This window comes from Tiliqua scincoides, chromosome 8 (genome assembly GCF_035046505.1).
Source record: "Tiliqua scincoides isolate rTilSci1 chromosome 8, rTilSci1.hap2, whole genome shotgun sequence".
NCBI lineage: Eukaryota > Metazoa > Chordata > Lepidosauria > Squamata > Scincidae > Tiliqua > Tiliqua scincoides.
In genome coordinates, this window is record NC_089828.1 from 28,364,544 (window position 1) to 28,382,578 (window position 18,035).

Below are 18,035 nucleotides of genomic sequence, written 5' to 3' on the forward strand. Positions count from 1 at the left end.
AAGTTAGATAGGATTGGGCTGTAGGAAAATGCACAGAACATTAAACTTTTAGAGACATGGCAACAAGTGCAGGCACACCTGCGTTGGCATCTAGACACATCTAGAAGCCTCTGCCTTGTTCTCGTTAAGCAGAAGCCACAGACTTCTGACTCATAGCTTAGTACTGTAAACAAGATAAGAGAATGGAAAACCCCAGCCTGTTGTGTATTGTCTGAGAGGGAATAAAAGCCAGAGAAGGCTGAATCCCAGCAGCCTTCCTTCTGCATCTCACTTCTATACATGTCTGTTGTTTTATTCATTGCTCTAACTCTTTGCTGCTCGAGTTCTAACTTTCAAACCCTCAGAGTGCTTCTGCTTTAGCACTCTCCTTCAGGCAACAAGATACAGTCTTGTGTGTCTCCCACCAAGCACCAAGGCCCCCAAAAGCCTTGGGTGCTCCCCAAAGCAGCATCTTGTGCTGCTACATTGGGCCCTGTGTCTTTACATTCCTTTTGCATAACAACTCTGAAGCTGATAAATGGGGATGATAGTATTACAGTTTTTACAGTGTACACATTTTGGAGATGTAACCACATCCTGTGGCAAGGAGTTCCACAGGCTAATCACACGCTGGGTTAAAGAAATATCTTCTTTAGTGTGTCCTAACTTTCCTGACACTTGATTTTAGTGGAGGGGAGAGAGTCTTTAGGGAGCGTCTAGCAAATGTTTACACAGATATACTATATATCAGTGGTTCTCACACATTTAGCACCGGGACCCACTTTTGAGAATGAAAATCTGTCAGGACCCACCAGAAGTGATGACATGACCGGAAGTGACATCATCAGGCAGGAAAATTTTTAGCAATCCTAGGCTGCAATCCTACTCACACTTACCCAGGAGTAAGTCCCATTTACTATCATTGTTTAAAAAATATGCATAGTAGCTACAGGTCTGTAGCATTTCCCCAAATGCAGTCACTTCCCATGGTTGCATCAAGTCTATTATATTAAAACTAAAATATTGAAATGAATGGGGACCCACCTTAAATGAGCTCACCACCCACCTAGTGGGTGCCATGATGTGTATGTGCAACCTCCTGATTGTAGAAATGGGCTATGTCAGAATGCCAGATGCAAGGGAGGGCACCAGGATGAGGTCTCTTGTTATCTGGTGTGCTCCCTGGGGCATTTGGTGGGCCACTGTGAGATACAGGAAGCTGGACTAGATGGGCCTATGGCCTGATCCAGTGGGGCTGTTCTTATATTCTTAAATGGGAGTTGAACACAGAGGGGCTTCCTCCTGCATAGACTTGCACACTGTGAGTGTTTTAACTCCTGCTTGAATGGACCCCATTAGAGTGTACAAGATGCCTCCCTGAAACTCATGGAGTCAGAGGCTTCTTTACATTCAGGGACCACTAACTGAGACGCCTCCATTTGGGGGCACAAGAGAGGCATGTACAGGACACTAGCAGGGACCCTCCCCTTTGGGGTCTGAGGCACAAACAGCCTCTGAAGGGAGGGAGGCCCAGAGGACAGAACTGCGCAGGCGTGGAGGTCGCCTAGGAGACGGAGGCTCTCACTCATCATCCCCCCTCCTCTCTAGAAACGATCCTCACCAAGGCTCAGTCAAGTCCCAGGATAGGCCAATTGGAGCGTAGGTTACATCCTCTCAGTAGAGAGAGAGAGAGAGGAATCGGCGGGAATGTGTCGTAAGCTCCAATTGGAGAGAAGGTTGCATCCAATCCAGAGGAGAAGGCGGAAATGTGTCGTAAACTCCAATTGGAGCGCGGGTTACATCCTCTCAGGAGTGAGGATAAGGCGGGAATGGGTCGCAAGCTCCAATTGGAGCGCGGGTTGCATCCAATCAAAAGAGAGAGGAAAAGGCGGGACGGTGTCCTAAGCTTTCGCCGGAAGTTTCTCTCCCGGTTCTCGTTGCTAGGGCAACGGTGCGCTTCAGCTGGAGCGTGGCGGGCGGAGGGTCGAGTGGACTTGGCGCACTCGGGGGGAAAGATGGTGAGTGGCTTCCTCGCTTTGGGTCCGCCTGTGGAAGGGCCTCCTCCCCTCCGAAGCCCCGTTTTCGGGTCTCCGTAGCGCCGCGGCCATATCGCTGCGGCTTCAGCCTCTCCTGTGAGGTCCGATGGGGCGGCACTGGCCTGCCTTGCAGGGCTGTTGATGAAGCTCTTCTTGGTCAATTGATTTTTTTATAGGCTAAGACTATAAGGCTAAGATCCACACTTTCCTGGGAGTAAGCCCAATTGACTATGATGGTCCTTACTTCTGAGTAGACCTGCTTAGGATTGGGCTCTGAAGCTGTAGTCCTGTCCACACTTGCTTGGAGTATGCCCCATTGACTATGATGGGCCTTACTTCTGAGTAGACCTGCATAGGATTGGGCTCTGAGGCTGCAGTCCTGTCCACACTTGCCTGGGAGTAAGCCCCATTGACTATGATGGGCCTTACTTCGGAGTAGACTGCATAGGATTGGGCTCTGAGGCTGCAGTTCTATCTGCATTTTCCTGGGACTGAGCACCATTGTGTGTGTGTGTGGGGGGGGGGGGAGGTGGTGAAGCACATACACAAACAATAAAGCAATGGCAGCAGAATTTCAAGCACTGTTAAAAACACCAATCAAGCCTGTTAAAAACACCAGAGCTCTAAACCTACCCTTAAAAATAGTAAACCATATATATGGAGTCTTCACCAGAACTAAAGTTATTCAGTTTGATGCCAGGCAACACTGATTGGACTGATTTTAAGGGAAGAGGTTATCCATATGCACATATAAAGCTGCCTTATACTGATTCATCTGGGTTAGTACTGTCCTCCCTGACAGGGACTTTTCCAAGATCTCTCATAGAGTGGATTTCTTTTCCAGTCCTGCCTGGAGATGCTGCCAGAGATTGAAACTGGGACCTTCTGCAAGGCAGGTTTTCCACCACTGAGTTAGGGCCCCTGCCTTCAGTTATTGCAGTTTCAGACTTGGAAAGATTGAGTGGTGTAAATACAAGACATTCCTGCAGTCAAACAACAAGGGAGCTTGTGGCCATCTTATGTAGTTTTGGAGTGCAGGTTGCAACAGCATGTGTTCCCATAGTGGATACTGCTGGGCTGCCTGGTGATGTGCTGCTTGCCCAAATTTCTCATGTTTATGAAAACTCTTGTATGTCTGACTGCTTTGTACCTTTGCTTCCTTGCAGGCGTTGGTGCGGAAAAGTGGTCGGCAACAGCTGACGGCAGCCCAGGAATTGGAGAAGCGGTATCATGCTGAATACTTCCGAACCATGAAGGAGAGTGCACATGAAAAGAGTGTGCAGCAAGTACATCAGCTGGAGGTGATGTGGGAAGCGGAGGATCGTGTTGAAAAGAAGCGTGTCACACGGATGCTCAGAGAGGAGGAAGAAGAGCAGCGCATTGAGGAAGCCATCCAGAGGGTGAGTCAGCTTCAGCTGGAGGCAAGGAATTCCTCCTTCACTGTTCTAGGCATGAGTAACAGTTCAATTTGTTGCATATTTGTTCAGAAGTAAGTTTGAGTTTGATGTGCTTAGTGCCACAGTTGAAAAGGCATGGCAGATGCCCCTTTCTTGATATCAAAGCTGGATGTGGTCCCAGATGGAAAGAGAGGAAATGACAGTGAAGTCTAGCTGCTCATGATATTTGTGTGGCAACAAACTGCAGGTGAAAGGGATAGGAAGAAGATTGGTAGGTTCAAGTTTAACATTGGGAAACAAGAACCAATCATAGCCACATTTCATCAGTGAAGAAAACTGCTTAGGTGGGTTGTGGAATTTACTTCCCCAGAGGCTGTCAAAGGCAGGGCAGGCAGCTGGTGCTCAAGGCTGCATAAAGTATCTTGCTTTGTGTTGAGCTTTCATGACCCAAAGAACCTCTTCCAGTAGTAAGATTCCATTGTTCCACATAGCAGTGCAAGTTGTACAAACTTAGGATGGTTAGAAACAATGATATATCTCATATTAAAAGTGTTTAATGAAAACATTTTAAGGTTGAGTAGATTGTTTGTTTGTTTGTTTGTTTTATGTTAAGAGATTTTTGAAATGTTGCCAAATTTTCATTTCTAGTTTTGTCATCAATCTCCCTTTAAAAACTGTTCCTGCTTTTTCAGACAATAGGCTGTTCCTTAACCAGAAGAAACATCAGCTGTGTTATGTCTCTAAATTCCCAAAACACTGATATCATTGGAGAACACCATATCCCTTTTAAAAAGCAAATGTAGTTATCTTCTGTCACATTACACAACATAATTTTTGGCACAATAACAGAGCAGACCTGAAGAGTATGTTTGAATTGAAGCAGATTATTTTCATTCTGTGGAAGATTTAGCATGAATGATTACTGATTACATTACTCATTTCTTTTAAGGCATTCCTACGAGATCTTCCAGCGAGGTAAAGATATCTGGTGTCTAGAAGATGTTTCTTATTAGAGATTGCTAAGAGTTGGGGAAAATCTACTTTTTTGCTTAAATTCTAGAAGTATTTAAGAATTAAAGTACAATTCCAATTTGTCAAATGTTCTGCTCTGCTCAGGCAGAAGAGAGTAAAAGACTGAAAGCACTGGAGTTGGAACAGGAAGAAAAACTGGCAGCTGAATTGGCAAGATTAAACCATGATAAGCTGAAAGATGAAAAAATGAGGCAGCAAATAAGAGAGAACAGGTATTATTTTTTTCACCAATAGAAACAGTGATAAATTGCAGTTATTCCTGAACTTGGAGAGTTATATGCTCTTAAAAGCCAGACTTCTTTAGATTGTTTGCAGTGACAGGTGACAAAGGAACGTGGGAGAGGCAGTTTTGAACAAAGTTATCTCCCTTTCATTTTGTTATGTGGCATAGACAGCAGGGAGATGCTTGTGGGGGGAGCTGCGGGACTTCACCTGAAGAAGCACCATGGGGTGAGCAGTCGTGTTTAAGTCATAAGATAGTGGTCTTCAACCATTTTTTGTGTCTTGACCACAATAATTAAAGTATGATACCCACCTTTGATCTTGCCCCCCTCCCAGGACCCTATCTGCCCATCCTGCCCCATCACCACTCACTCCTCACCCTCATTACGCCCTCCCAGCACTGTTCACTGTAGTCAGATATTCTTGTTAGAGAGAGCAGAAAGTTACCATGAAGCCTGGCATTAGTGAAAGCTATTTTAGCACAATTGCTAAAAACCTGAACAGGACTGAGACACAATCTCCTGGTACCTGAAGGTGTACACCAGATGCCTGTCCCTTTACCTGGTGGTGCTCAAGTTCAGTGGTCTTCAACCTTTTTCATAAGTTGCCATAACCCCACAACTATAGCTTTGCGACCCCACTGGGGTTCTGACCCCAAGGCTGAAGAACACTGTCATATGACAAGAAAACACTGCAAAGCAGCATCAGTGAAATTGCACATCTACATAATGTAGTAATAGAAAATGTATACTTTCTCTTGCATGAACTCTGCCATGTAAGGCTCTGGTTAGTGGCATAATGTACGGTTTATGGGGACTTGAGCCTAATCCTAAATACACGTACTGTACACCAGGTTCCTAACATCTTAATTTTAAATGGAACATCATTCTAGTTGAGGTACATAAGACTGCAATGCTGACTGCTTTTCTCCCTTTTGTGCTATACTGTATTAATATAATTCCACTACCACCCCTTGACTACCATTCCCTTTTATTGTCTGCTCCCCCACTTTAGTTTGTCTTATCCTTTTTGATAATTTTGTTTTTTAGTATTGAACTTCGGGAGCTGGAGAAGAAACTGAAATCTGCTTATGTAAATAAAGAAAGAGCTGCCCAAATTGCTGAGAAAGAAGTTCTAAAATATGAAAAAATGGTAACTGAGCATATAAACTTGAGAGGATTGTATACTAATAAAGATGCATCTATTCTGTTAAAGCAGAGAATGCAAGCAGGTTTTGTAAAGTGATTAACTTAATTCCACTTTTTAAAAAATTACATTACCAACTTCTGGTCATGCTGTTTTGGAAAATGGATTAGTTAGTTTAAAAGAAGGTTTGTTTAACCGTAAGCTTTTTCTTTATTTTCATTTATATCAATCTAATCTAATCTATCAAGCTAAAACTTGGTTTAGAAGTCATAACAATTTTATTTCACATTTATCTACCACGTTACCTCCAAGGAGCTTAGGGTGGTATACATGAAACTTTCCCCTTCCTTGTATCCTCACAACAACAACCCTGTGAAGTAGGTGAGGATGAGAGATAGTGGCTATGTTCTTTTTTTAGCTTCTAGTGCTCGAAGTGCTAGACAGCCTTTTTTTTTTTTTACTTCCAATGCATTCAAGTTGCGTTCTTTTTTTAGGTTCTCGTGTGCTAGTCATGCTAGAATTTCTTTGAGCGAGGTCTGAGCTAGAAAAGTTGGCCGCCACTATGCTTACATCACTTCTACCTATTTTCAATAGAAACGAATAGAGGAACCTGTCACAAATATAAGCCGCCTTGAGTCCCTTCGGGGAGAAAGGCGGGGTAAAAATAAAGTTGTTGTTGTTTTTGTTATTATTATTATTAAATATGGCTGCCTCCATACTGTATGCCGTGTATGGTGACAACATGGTGACCTCCATACAATGGATTTCAATAAGGGAATGCCATTTTTGCCTTTTTAAAATAACCATGCTGGGAACTTCACTTTTGCATTTTCTTTCTACATAAAAAAAAGAACTCTGCCCACAACTGGCCCAGGGTCACCCCGGAAGCTTCATGCTGGTGCTAATAACAGTGTTGGCTTCTAAAGACTAAAAAACAAAGGGATTAAATCTAAGCAGCTAGTTAAAATTTACAGCAAATATGTGACATTGTTTCTTACATAGAGGTCCATTGTCCACGTCATAGTTCAAACTTTTCCAGCAGCATGTTTCCAAGAGTAATCTTTATTACTATCAAATAATGTAAAACTGTTTCTCAACCAGTGGTACAGGTACCACCAGTGGTACTTGAGGTGGTATCTGGTGATACTCATGGGACCCCTGGACATCTGCCACCTGATCATAAGACCAGGAATGTGACACAACAAACAGTTGCTTTGGAGCCTCCTACATGCTTCTCTGTGCTCGAAAAAGTCCTCCTGTCCACTCTAAGCTTTTTAGTAGTGTTTGTCCCATTGCCCCTGTGTTTGTTGCGTCGTGTCTGGCCTCCCAACTCAGAAGTAATTGGTAATGATGTCATTACCAGTTACTTCTGATGGTACTTAGAAAAGGAGAACCATATGAAGTGGTACGGCAAACGTTGAGAAACACTGATGTAAAAATTAAATGGTGCATTTTAGAAAACATTCTGAATGACACTGAAATGTTCTATAATGGTGCCAAGTTGTTTGGCATTCTAAACCCATGTCCTAGTGTCGGCCTTTTTTCAAAGGCTTCCATAATACATTGGTTCTATAACTTTATTTCCATGTTCCATCACCTTGCTTGAGAGCAGGGGTGCCCAAACCCTGGCCCAGGGCCACTTTCAGCCCTCGAGGACTCCCAATCTGGCCTGCGGGGAGCTCTCAATCTCCAATGAGACCCTGGCCATCCAGAGACTTGCTGGAGCCTGCGCTGGCTCAGCGCAACTGCTCTCATCATGAGGGTGACTATTTGACCTCTCACATCAGCTGTGGGACCCCTCCTCTGCTTGTTGTTTCATATCTGTGATGCAGCAGCAGTAGTAAAGGCTGATCTTGCTTTGTGCAAGGCATTTTATAGGCCTAGAGCTATCACAAGACCTTCATTCGTTCATATAAATTATGTCTCTAATATATTCATTTGTGTAAATTTATTCAAATTTGAAATGTGAATTAATTCCATTTTTCCTGGCCCCCGACACAGTGTCAGAGAGATGATGTGGCCCTCCTGCCAAAAAGTTTGGACACCCCTGCTTGAGAGGATTAGTCAGTATACATACATGCTCTAGTATAAAAGAATCACTATAGTTGCTGAGAAAATTTGGACAGCTAGTACTTCAGGATAATTATGCAAATAGATTCATTAGTATATCCTCTGTGTTTATCCGCTGGTGTATGAGGACTCTGAAATTTGTCACTCCAGAATATTTAAGTTACAAAAACTGGACTGCTCTCTTCTTTTGTAACAACAGAAATCTGATGCAGAGCTAGCCAAAGCAATGAAGGAAGCACAAGAGAGAGCAGTCAAGGAAGAGAGTGCTGCTGAATCAAAGCGGAGTCAGGAGAAAGTCCTTTACCAGCAAGAACTGGAAAAACAACTGGAGGAACAGGAGATACGAAAGCAGACTGCTTATGAGGAGTTTTTAAGAGACAAGCTCTTGATTGATGACATTGTGAGAAAGATCTATGATGAAGATGAAATGTTAGTTTCACTGGTGGTAGTGTGTTTATTAATGTTATTTTTTCACATAGGCATACTGTGACTGAATAGAAAATATATAATAATTGTTGGTTGGATCTTGCATGCTTTATATTAAACCAGCGTAATGCATGGTAAGAAATGCTTCCAAGTCAGATGTGCTTCTTATTTGATGGATGCTTCTGGCCAGTGGTGTCTGTTGGTCCTGGTGCTTCCTGATGGATGAACATGTTAGGAATGTTTGGTTGCTCCTTCCTCAGAGCAGTGAGGTGGGACTAATAGCACAATCTTATACATGTTTACCCAGAAGTCTAATTCTGGTTTATGGGGCACACTCCCTATACTTATACACATAGGATTGCATCCTAAGGATCCAATCCTATCCAACTGTGCTGGTGCAGCTGCATTGCAGCCCTAAGGCAAGGGAACAAACATTCCCTTTTTGTGGAGGGAATTACCTTGTGAAGGCCTCCATAACAACCCTCCCACCACAAGTTATAGCACAACACCCCAATGTCACTGCTACACCAGGGCTAGAAAGTTGGATAGGATTTGGTCCTAAGTGACTTCTGAGCTACTGGGCCCATGATTGTGAATTTTAAGGTCAAACACCCCTCTTTGATATGGAGATGTGCAGTTGTAATGGGGTAATTTGATGTACAGTCATAGCTGCTCTCATAATTGGCAAAGAACTGAAGTGCAGCTGCCTTTATGTTTTGGAACAAGGCATACATCTGAGTATCTTTAATGCACCAGGTGAGAGGTGGATGTCATGGAGATTGAACCCACAGGAAGGAGAGGATCTTTAAGATTTTTTGGGGTGGATAGAGGAATTGTATATTTTTAGTAAGATTACATCTAGAAATATTCCTAATATCTACATTTCATATGTTTTGTAGGGCAAAACAAAAACGACTAGAAAAAATGAAAGCAACTCAGAGATTCATAGAAGAATTTAAGAAAGACCAGGCTATACGGAGGAAAAGGCAGCGTGAAGAGATGGAAGAGGAAAACAGGAAAATCATGGAATTTGCTAACATGTGGCAGCAAAGAGAAGATAACAGGATGGCAAAAGTCCACCAAGATGAGGAGAGAAAACGAAAGCTCACACAAACGGTATTGAATATATCTTAAATATCCTCAATTCATTCCAAGAGGTGACAGTCCTCTAAAACTTTCCTTCATTCTTGTGGCAGATTGCAGAAAATCTGGAACGAGAGCAGCGAGAGCGAGAAGAACTAGAACAAATCCGAGCAGAACTGTATTATGAGGAATTAGCAGAATCTGATCGAAAGAAGGAGCTGGTAAGTGATCTGAGTTGAAGCCCACCCTACTTCAAGGGATGAGGGTGGGCGCATGGTATTATACAGACCTGTACTTCAGTATACTTTTTAAAACAACCGCAAATAACAGTCTGTTCTCCATTCCTCCCCATCTCCTTCTGTATTGGCTGTTGTGTGATGGTCAATTTGAAGAATGTAAGCAGTTCGTTTCTTGCTCCAGTGATTATAACTTAAAAGTTGTTCATAGCATTGTAAGATACATCACTTTTTCAAGTCCTTGTTTTTCTTCAGACTCGGGTAACAATATACAGTTGTTTTATCCCACATCTTAATTTTAGAGGGGGTGAAATCTGTAAAAAGGGCAGGAGAACACAATCTCAATCAACATTCAGGTTAAATTGTGACTTTCCATAGGACCTTTTCTGTCTATGTGATAGGTGTTGGATCCATGTTGATCTTTAGAAGTGTGTTCTAGTTAGCTCAGTTACATTGTAATGCATAGGAGAGCCTGGAAAATTCCTGGACTTTATTTTAAGGATTTGACACAAAGAGCAACCAGATATACTTGCCCTAGAGCAGCTTTTCTTAAAAGTTCTTGAGCTTGGGTCACCTCTTCAGTGCTTGCTGTACTCTGTGGGTCTTTCCAGCTGGATAGCCATGATCTGTTCCACAGGTGCATGTTTGAAGATCCTCATGTGCAGTTGCATTCATCCTTTTGTTGTTGCATGTGAGGATTTGAGGATATGGAACATTTAACCAAGACTGATTTTAGAAGAGAAACTGAGAAGGATATCTAATGCTATCCTGAAACCACACATTCTCAGATCAGGTTGAGGTGATGGGGCATTAAGAGATGCAGTTATCTTTACCTATCCAGTGAGAATCAGTGCGTGTCATTTGCCAGGGAGCAGTCATCCTGCTCAGGTCAGCTGGATATCCGGAATCAGTGTGTTAGTGGAAAGGGTGTCTGAATGTGTTTTGGAAGGAAGTGGTATCTTGTGTTTTTCTTACAAGAAATGCACTGCCCTATGGAGAAACGAAATGCCTTGTGAATTGACAGAACAAAATGTAGTTGTGTGATATATAACTACTGTGTAGTTAAACGATCTGTATCCCTTCAGCTGTCAAGGCTCTCAGAGCAGCTTTACTTGAACTCGAACAATGGAAAATCACTACAGTAGAAAGGAAGATGGAAGAGAGGAACATAACATTGCTTTTCTACTCCTTCCCCTCACAGGGCAGTTGGTGTATTAATAATATATATACGAGTATAAAGCACAGGTCTTGTTCCATTTACTATCTGTAGGAAGAGATGGAGAAGAAAATTAGACAGCGCTTAGAGTTGCGACGGTCATATGAAGAGCAGTTGGCCATGAAAGTGATGCTGCTGCAGGCGAGGAGGGAGGAAGAGGAAGCCTTCCGCCAGACCATGCTAGCCAAGTTTGCAGAGGATGATCGTATTGAACAGATGAATGCTCAGAAACGAAGAATGAAGCAGCTGGAACACAGGAAGGAGGTGGCAAAGCTTATTGAAGAACGGCGCAAACAATTCCTTACAGACAAGGTGAGTCAAACTTTTTCTGACATCAGAGTTTGATCTGAACCCAGTCAAAACTAAAACTTCCAAGTGGAAATCATGACATCATGCTAGATGTAATGGGGCTAGATTTCAAAGGATTGTGCCAATTGTTGGCACAATATGATGCAGCTGCCAGTACATCTCAGCACTTCTCAAATACTACAAATGCTACATTCTGAAATTCCTGGCTTCAGAAAAAAGTTATGATTTTAGTTAAATTCACCTTAACATATGCATAGATTGTTCCAGGTCAGGCATTTTTTGTAGAACAAAATGTTAGAACTTTTGAAAGTCACTGGTGTGTGTGGCTTGGAGGGCCATCTGTGTTTGGGATGGAGGATTTTCAAATTGAGGTCAGTGTCAGCAAGAGAAAGTAAAATGTCATTTTGCAATTAATTAGAAAAATGTGTTTTTGCAGGAGCGTGAACTTGAAGAAAGACAACTGGAAGAAAGAAGACAAGGATTTGTAAATGATATTATTGAGGAAGAGCGGCAGAAGCTGCTTAAGGAACATGCAGTAAAACTTTTGGGATATCTTCCCAGAGTAAGTTGAGCACAGGTTAATGGTTAAGTAGGAGCAGGATAGTTCATCAGAAAAAAAACCCAAACCCTTGTTTTCTGGGTGCTGGGGATGCTTCCTTTCAATGACATAGTGCTTTGTAGCTTAAATGCTGTATCATAATTCTGACTTGAGACATTCAATTTACTCAAACAATGGACCCTCACTTTACAATCAAGTTACTTTACAGTTGAGTCTCCATAGTAAAACAAGGTTCACTATATAATTTGCTTACAGTGGACTCATGATTGCCAACAACAGGATCTTTTGGGTGATAAGCCAGTCAGTAATGTAAATACAAGCATTTGATGTCTCAGTCAGTAGTGTTTTAAAAGTTATGGCTGTGCATATAGAGGGAAGGATACAGCAGATGTGAATGCTGATGCAAAGTCTTCTAGCCTCTCAGCTGGTGGCAGTATTTTAAACATTGTGGCTGTGTACATTGAAGGAAGGATACATCCTTGTAATTTCTGTTTTATGAATTATGACACTATGTAACCATAGCCCCTAAAAATTTCAGTAGGCATCTTTTAAAGAGGGAAACACAGTCAGTTCTCTTTATATGCTAATTCACTATCTGTGAATTCACTTATCCGCAACTGGCAGAATTGCCACCTACCTCTCATTATTTGTGACTCTGTTCTAGTTATCTGTAAATACTGTGCTGGTGCACTTGGCGCAGGGTGGGAAGTCCAGCCAATTATACTCCTGATTTTTTTTTAGAAAGTTTTTTGGATTAGGGCAAGTTTCCAGATCAAACAGGCATTAATATTGCCCATGGGGAATCATCTGACATATTTGCATCCAGTTCCAGACTTGCCCCACCATCTTGGGCACTATAGCTGAACCTTCACAACCCTGGCAATGATAAGAGGTCTCTGGAAGGTTACCTAAGGGCTGATCTGGGGAAACCCAGGAAAGATGCTCAAAGACAGGTAGAAGAGAAGGATGGGTGAAGCAACTCTCCCCACAGTTGAACTCTAAGGCTTCATTGTTGGGCCAGCAACCTTCAATGAATCAAGGGATAGCCAGCACAGAGGAGGAAGTATCAGATGTTGGAGATGTTGATGAGCCCTCACTATAACCCAGCCCCATAGACTTCAAGTTAAGATTCAAGTTCATAGAGCAGTGTTTCTCAAAATGTGGGTCGTGAGCCAATTTCAGGTGGATCCCCATTCATTTCAATACTTTATTTTTAATACGTTAGACTTGATGCTACCCTGGCATGTGACTGCATTTGGGGAAATGTTACACAGCTGTACTTTTAACAGGCGACTATGTATATGCTTTTAACAATGATAGTCAATGGGACTTACTCCTGGGTAAGTGTGGGTAGGACTGCAGCCTAGGATTGTTAAAAATGTTCCTGCTTGATAATGTCACTTCCGATCATGACATCACTTCTGGTGGGTCCTGACAGATTCTCATTCTAAAAAGTGGGTCCCAGTGCTAAATGTGTGAGAACCACTGTCAAGAATGTATGATAAAGAGGGTCCCCTGGAACCTAACCTCATTTTCCCCATAGACTGTCTCTGCTACCTTCGTATCCATTAGGTTTTCCAGAAACCTAACCCAAGAACCAACTATACTTACTTCTGTGGCAGAAACTGCAAAGGCCAAGGTCTTGGAATGAATTACCAAAAAAAAAAAAATGCGGCTAGGTTCACATTACAATGTTTTCACAATACAATGGGGTTTCTAGAACAGATTACCATTGTAAAATGATGGTCCACACTACTTTGTGTGTGTGTGTGTGTGTGTGTGTGTGTGTGTGTGTGTGTGTGTGAGAGAGAGAGAGAGAGAGAGAGAGAGAGATAAAGTAGGTATAGTTGCACCAAAACATGATAAAAGACTGAAGATGTTAAAAATTCCTGGTCTTCCCTCCCCAATATTTAATCATAGTGGAAAAAGGTACAAGGCTGAATCATCAAGAGTTGTACAAAAAGGCCCATGAATCCCAGGAAGGAAAAACCAGAATTTAAAACTGGATAAACGGTTTTGAATCACTTAGAATTGTTAAAGTGGTATTTAGATATTCCTAATAACAATACAATTTATGTAGCTAAAGAAATAAGATTCCCTGTCCTCAAAACTGCCTCATATTTAAAAAATGGTGTACTTTTGGGTTAAAAACTGGTAAACTTTAAATACTTGAATCAAACTGAACACCAGTGTTGGAGAAGGAAGCTTAAACTCTTCCTTCTCCAAAACTAGTATTAAGTTTGATTCAAGTATTTTTACATGACTTAAATTGGATGCTGTAATTTCATTTTTTGTTAAACAGTGAGGAGTTGTTCATGAGAGCAGTATCCTTTACAGGTGTTAGGTTGACACAAACTAACTTGCTTCTGTCTTTGCATTTAGGGAATTCTTAAAAATGAGCAAGATGTTAACATGCTTGGTGAAGAATTCAAGCAAGCTTACCAGAAGAGAAAAAATGATGGACTTAAAGAAGTCACTTGAGATTTCATTTTGTTACTGAATGTTACCTGCTAAATGAAAAATTTCTAAATCTTTCCATGTACACTTCAAACAGTAACTTTTATAGTGATAAATTTCTGTGAAACTATTTTTCAGTTTGCATTTTGTCCTTACTTTGAAAACCGAGCACAGGATTTCATCTCCAAAAGTAGAGATGGCTGGAATAATAAGGTCTGATAATGAGTGTTTATACTTAATGCTTCCAGAGTAAACAGCTGCAATGTTTGTAACCTGTTCAATAATCAATTTCACACATGTAGAAGTTCAGAAACAATGAAAATTTGCCCTTCAAGTCATGGAATTATAACATGGTAGACAGCAAGCTTTGGCATGAGCAGCTGAGAGTTTATGTAAAATACCAACTTAAAGGTTATTCACTTAAGGTGAAAAAAGACAAAGCTCGGGAAGTAATAACTTTATTTTAAAAATGAATGACTTTGCTAAGTTACTGATGTAAAATTTAAGAGACTCTTTGGTTATAGTGGAATGCATGAATTAACAAGTCCAAGTTGTAGAAGGCTAGTAACTTGTAGCCATATATCTCCTACCTTGCTAGGTTTGAAAGAACTTGAAAAAAGCTAGTAAAAACAATGACAGTAAGGGAAGGATAGCAGGTACTGTGCTATCTGTAACAACTCTGCTGTTTTAAAGTGAATCCAATTTTAACTTGCTCCACTATAGTGCTAAACGTTAATTCACAGCACAGTTCATTGAATATTGATCTAGGAATTTCCCCATTCAAGGGCCTTCATAAACTCCTCTTCAGTAAAAGAAAGCATCTTCGCAGCTTCAATGTGCATCTAAGAAAAAAAATTATTCATTGTTTGATAGGTGACAGTAATAAATAGAAATTTTGTCATTCTTCAGAAGAGTAAATTATCCTAATATAAAGCTTAGCTTTATAACTACATGCAGGAATGAAATTAAAAGTACAGGTTGAGACTCATTCGCATGGGTTCCTTCCAAGCACTCAAGTGGGTTCCTTTCAAGCACTCATGTGGATGGCAAAAAATGCACTATAGCAAATCAATTTAAAAAACAAAGTTTCTTTGCTCCAGTGATTTAAAAACAGCCTTGCTGACCTTTGCAATGTAAGATAAGAGTCCTTAAGAAGACAATCCATCAATCAGTCATCTTCCAAGGGCTTAGAAAGGTGCTTCACTTCAAGGCTTAATTGAAATTAATTTTTCCTTAAAGACTGGTGAAGTCTTCCAGGGCCTCCTGATGCCTTGTAAGGTATTAAAGGTTATTTCCTGTTTCTCTGTGAAACTGGAAGTCATGTGATTTGAGCTCTAAAGCTCAGTCTGAGCCCGGCAAAGTCCGAGGACATCTGGCCCTGGCCTCTGCTGAGCTCAGACTCCCTTTGCCTCTGGCGGGGTGCACATGTGCCAGGGCACCCAAGACCTGATCCGCAGATAACAAACTGTGAATATTGGATCCGTAGGAATGGGGACCCCTGTATATTTGTTCAGACAGAGTCCTACTTAAGTTATTCTGTAGTAAAAAGCTAAGATTGCCGACTTCTCTGAGAAGGGAAATAGCAGCAGACTCCCTGCCACTCTGGGAAACACTGGTGCAAAACCAGGAAGAAAAGCCTAAGTACTAAAATGGCTCAATTGTAATTTTGTGTCTGATCTACCTTGTGAATCAATTTGAGGTCACAAAGTAGGGACAATGAATGCACTGTGACCCCTACAGCAAGCATTTCATAACTGCATTTTTTCCCTTGACCAATTCCACAGGACAACAAATTTTTTACAAAGGTAATACTCCCAAGATTAAGTTAGTCATTTCTTATAGATTTTGAGGTGCTGAACATGAATATGATAAAACGCAAAATCAACAACAGTGAGAGATCCACAACAGACAGTTCCAGAGACATGTACTGGAAAGTGTTCACTTCTTTTCCAGCACCTACATATGCAATGCGTTTAGCACAGAAGGGCCGCAACTCAGACTTGAGTCACCAAAACGTGTGTTTTTTGCAACTTGTTGCAACTCAAGTCATGCATGTCAAACTGGGGAACTGACTCAGGTTTTACCTTAATGAAAAGACTAGAATAGACTCGAGTCAAGACTCTTGTGTGTGTGACTGTTTTGTGTGCGTGTTTGCTTGCTTGGCTTTTTTTGCCACTTTCACGACTCAACACATTTCTCAAAAAGACTTGGACGAGTCAAAATAACTCAGAAAACAGCTCTGGATGAGTCGTGATGGCCGCCTGTTATGACTCCTGGGCAACTCAAATCAAGGGGGGGGGGTTTGAGCACAGACTCAGGAATCAGAAGTGACTAGCATCCCTGGCATTTAGAACCAATTGTCAATTTCATGTTCAGCACATCAAAATTAATAGTGATTAGCTATTTTCATTTCAGAGAAAAGTTGTGCATTGCCCAGTGCTCTTTAATCTAAAACATGGTCCAGCCTTAATACAGTAAAAATTAGTGTAGGTCAGAACTTGCCTTTTGCCTCTTCAAAATATCAATCAATTTCAATTGCTTCTTGAAACCTGCCATCAGCTCTCCCTTTTGTTTTTCTAGTCTCTTGTTCTCGCTTTTTAGTTCTTCAAACTTTTTCTGTTCCTGGTTGACAGCATCCTGGTTGGAGAGGAACAACACTCTTTTCATTTTAAGGAGCACAAACTTCAAAGTTTTTGCATGTGTCCTACTGTAGTGTGTAGGGAACTACACAAGCAATTTATAGGAGACTAGTGCAAGAAATTGTCTTAATTTTTGTGCCCTAGAACGAAGCAGAACCCAGAATGTTCCATTTCAAAAAGAAAGATTCAGTAGTCAGGAGATTATTATTGTGTGTCCCTAAGGCAGGAGATCTCATATGGTGGCTGGATATGTAAATTGGATACATAATTGATTCTGGAGATCTGCAGAAATCTTATTTCAGTTTTGAGTTTTACACCCCAGTATTAGGAACATACCAATGCAGACAGCATTAATAACAGACGGAGGGGGCTAGAGTGTCAAGATAAGGGTTCAAATCCTTGTTCAGCTATGAAGCTCAGTTGGTGACTTTGCTGGCCAATTGCTCAGCCTCACCCAGTTTACAGGGTCAATATGAGGACAAAGTGGGAAAACACCAAGGCATGGGGCTATTTCTCTAAATATCCATGAATTCAGGATCAGTCTGCAACCCAGACATGTTCATTTTTAATATGAATCCAAGGCCTACCTTGTTACTTTGCTTCAGTTTATTCAGCTCCATTTTATATCTCTCTGCTTCCTCAAGTGCTCTGTTCAAGCGGACTTCCATTGTACCTTGGCTGGCGGAAGCCTGCTTTTGTGCTCTCTTGAGATTCTCAAGTTCCTATGCAATGAGCCAAAACAGAGAAAAGATCTATTGTTACACATACACACACCATTGTGGGGGTGGAGTTTCCCACCTTCCAGTTTAACTAACAATAGCAGCCACAGCGGGAGACTAGGGAGGAGCTCCCAAGCCCTGTCTTGACACAGATGGGGGGCACCCCACTAGATTATTCAGAGAGGAAAGCCAAAGGGGAGGACACAAAACACTCTGTAGTGATGCTACTGTTGTTGCCTCTTGGATGAGTTCATCAATCCACCCCCTTCCTTGCTGGTTATCAGAAGGTTGATGAGCCCATTCTGTTCCAGCAAGAAATGCCACTGCTTTTTACTGTGGCAACATTTCTAAAGTTTTGCTGATTTTGTTATATGGTTTTACAACTGTTTATTGCTGCTCTTTTCATAGCTGAACATCTACTTTAGCAGTTGGAAATATATCAGTGCACATCACCCACCCACTGACCGAGAGAAGCAGGAGAGTTTTGAGTGAGGAGTAAATTATACCCC

The 18,035-nt window shown here is 41.6% G+C and overlaps 2 protein-coding genes across 3 annotated transcripts in view; one reads left to right on the forward strand and one right to left on the reverse strand.

Moving 5' to 3' along the window:
* Positions 1-1,907: 1,907 nt before the first annotated feature.
* Positions 1,908-14,298, forward strand: MNS1 (meiosis specific nuclear structural 1). The gene is made up of 10 exons (XM_066635428.1): positions 1,908-1,997; positions 3,182-3,415; positions 4,529-4,656; positions 5,716-5,818; positions 8,082-8,311; positions 9,208-9,424; positions 9,505-9,612; positions 10,898-11,155; positions 11,589-11,714; positions 14,094-14,298. Exons 1-10 carry the CDS (start codon positions 1,995-1,997, stop codon positions 14,190-14,192), a joined length of 1,506 nt encoding a protein of 501 aa, XP_066491525.1. The 5' UTR covers positions 1,908-1,994; the 3' UTR covers positions 14,193-14,298.
* Positions 14,299-14,612: 314 nt separating this feature from the next.
* The window catches only part of TEX9 (testis expressed 9), a 29,671-nt gene continuing 26,248 nt past the window's right edge, over positions 14,613-18,035 (reverse strand). For both annotated transcript variants that reach the window (XM_066635430.1, XM_066635429.1), the window contains 3 exons: positions 17,395-17,529; positions 16,671-16,805; positions 14,613-15,010 (listed from right to left, as the gene is read on the reverse strand). In XM_066635430.1, the coding sequence (XP_066491527.1) occupies positions 14,933-15,010; positions 16,671-16,805; positions 17,395-17,529 (348 nt within the window). In that variant the 3' untranslated portion in view covers positions 14,613-14,932. The remainder of the gene's footprint in view (positions 15,011-16,670; positions 16,806-17,394; positions 17,530-18,035) is intronic.

Coding starts and splice junctions, on each gene's coding strand:
- MNS1 (XM_066635428.1), top strand. Junction 9,425..9,504: donor AACGAAAGCTCACACAAACG/GTATTGAATATA, acceptor TTCTTGTGGCAG/ATTGCAGAAAATCTGGAACG. Junction 11,715..14,093: donor TTTTGGGATATCTTCCCAGA/GTAAGTTGAGCA, acceptor CTTTGCATTTAG/GGAATTCTTAAAAATGAGCA.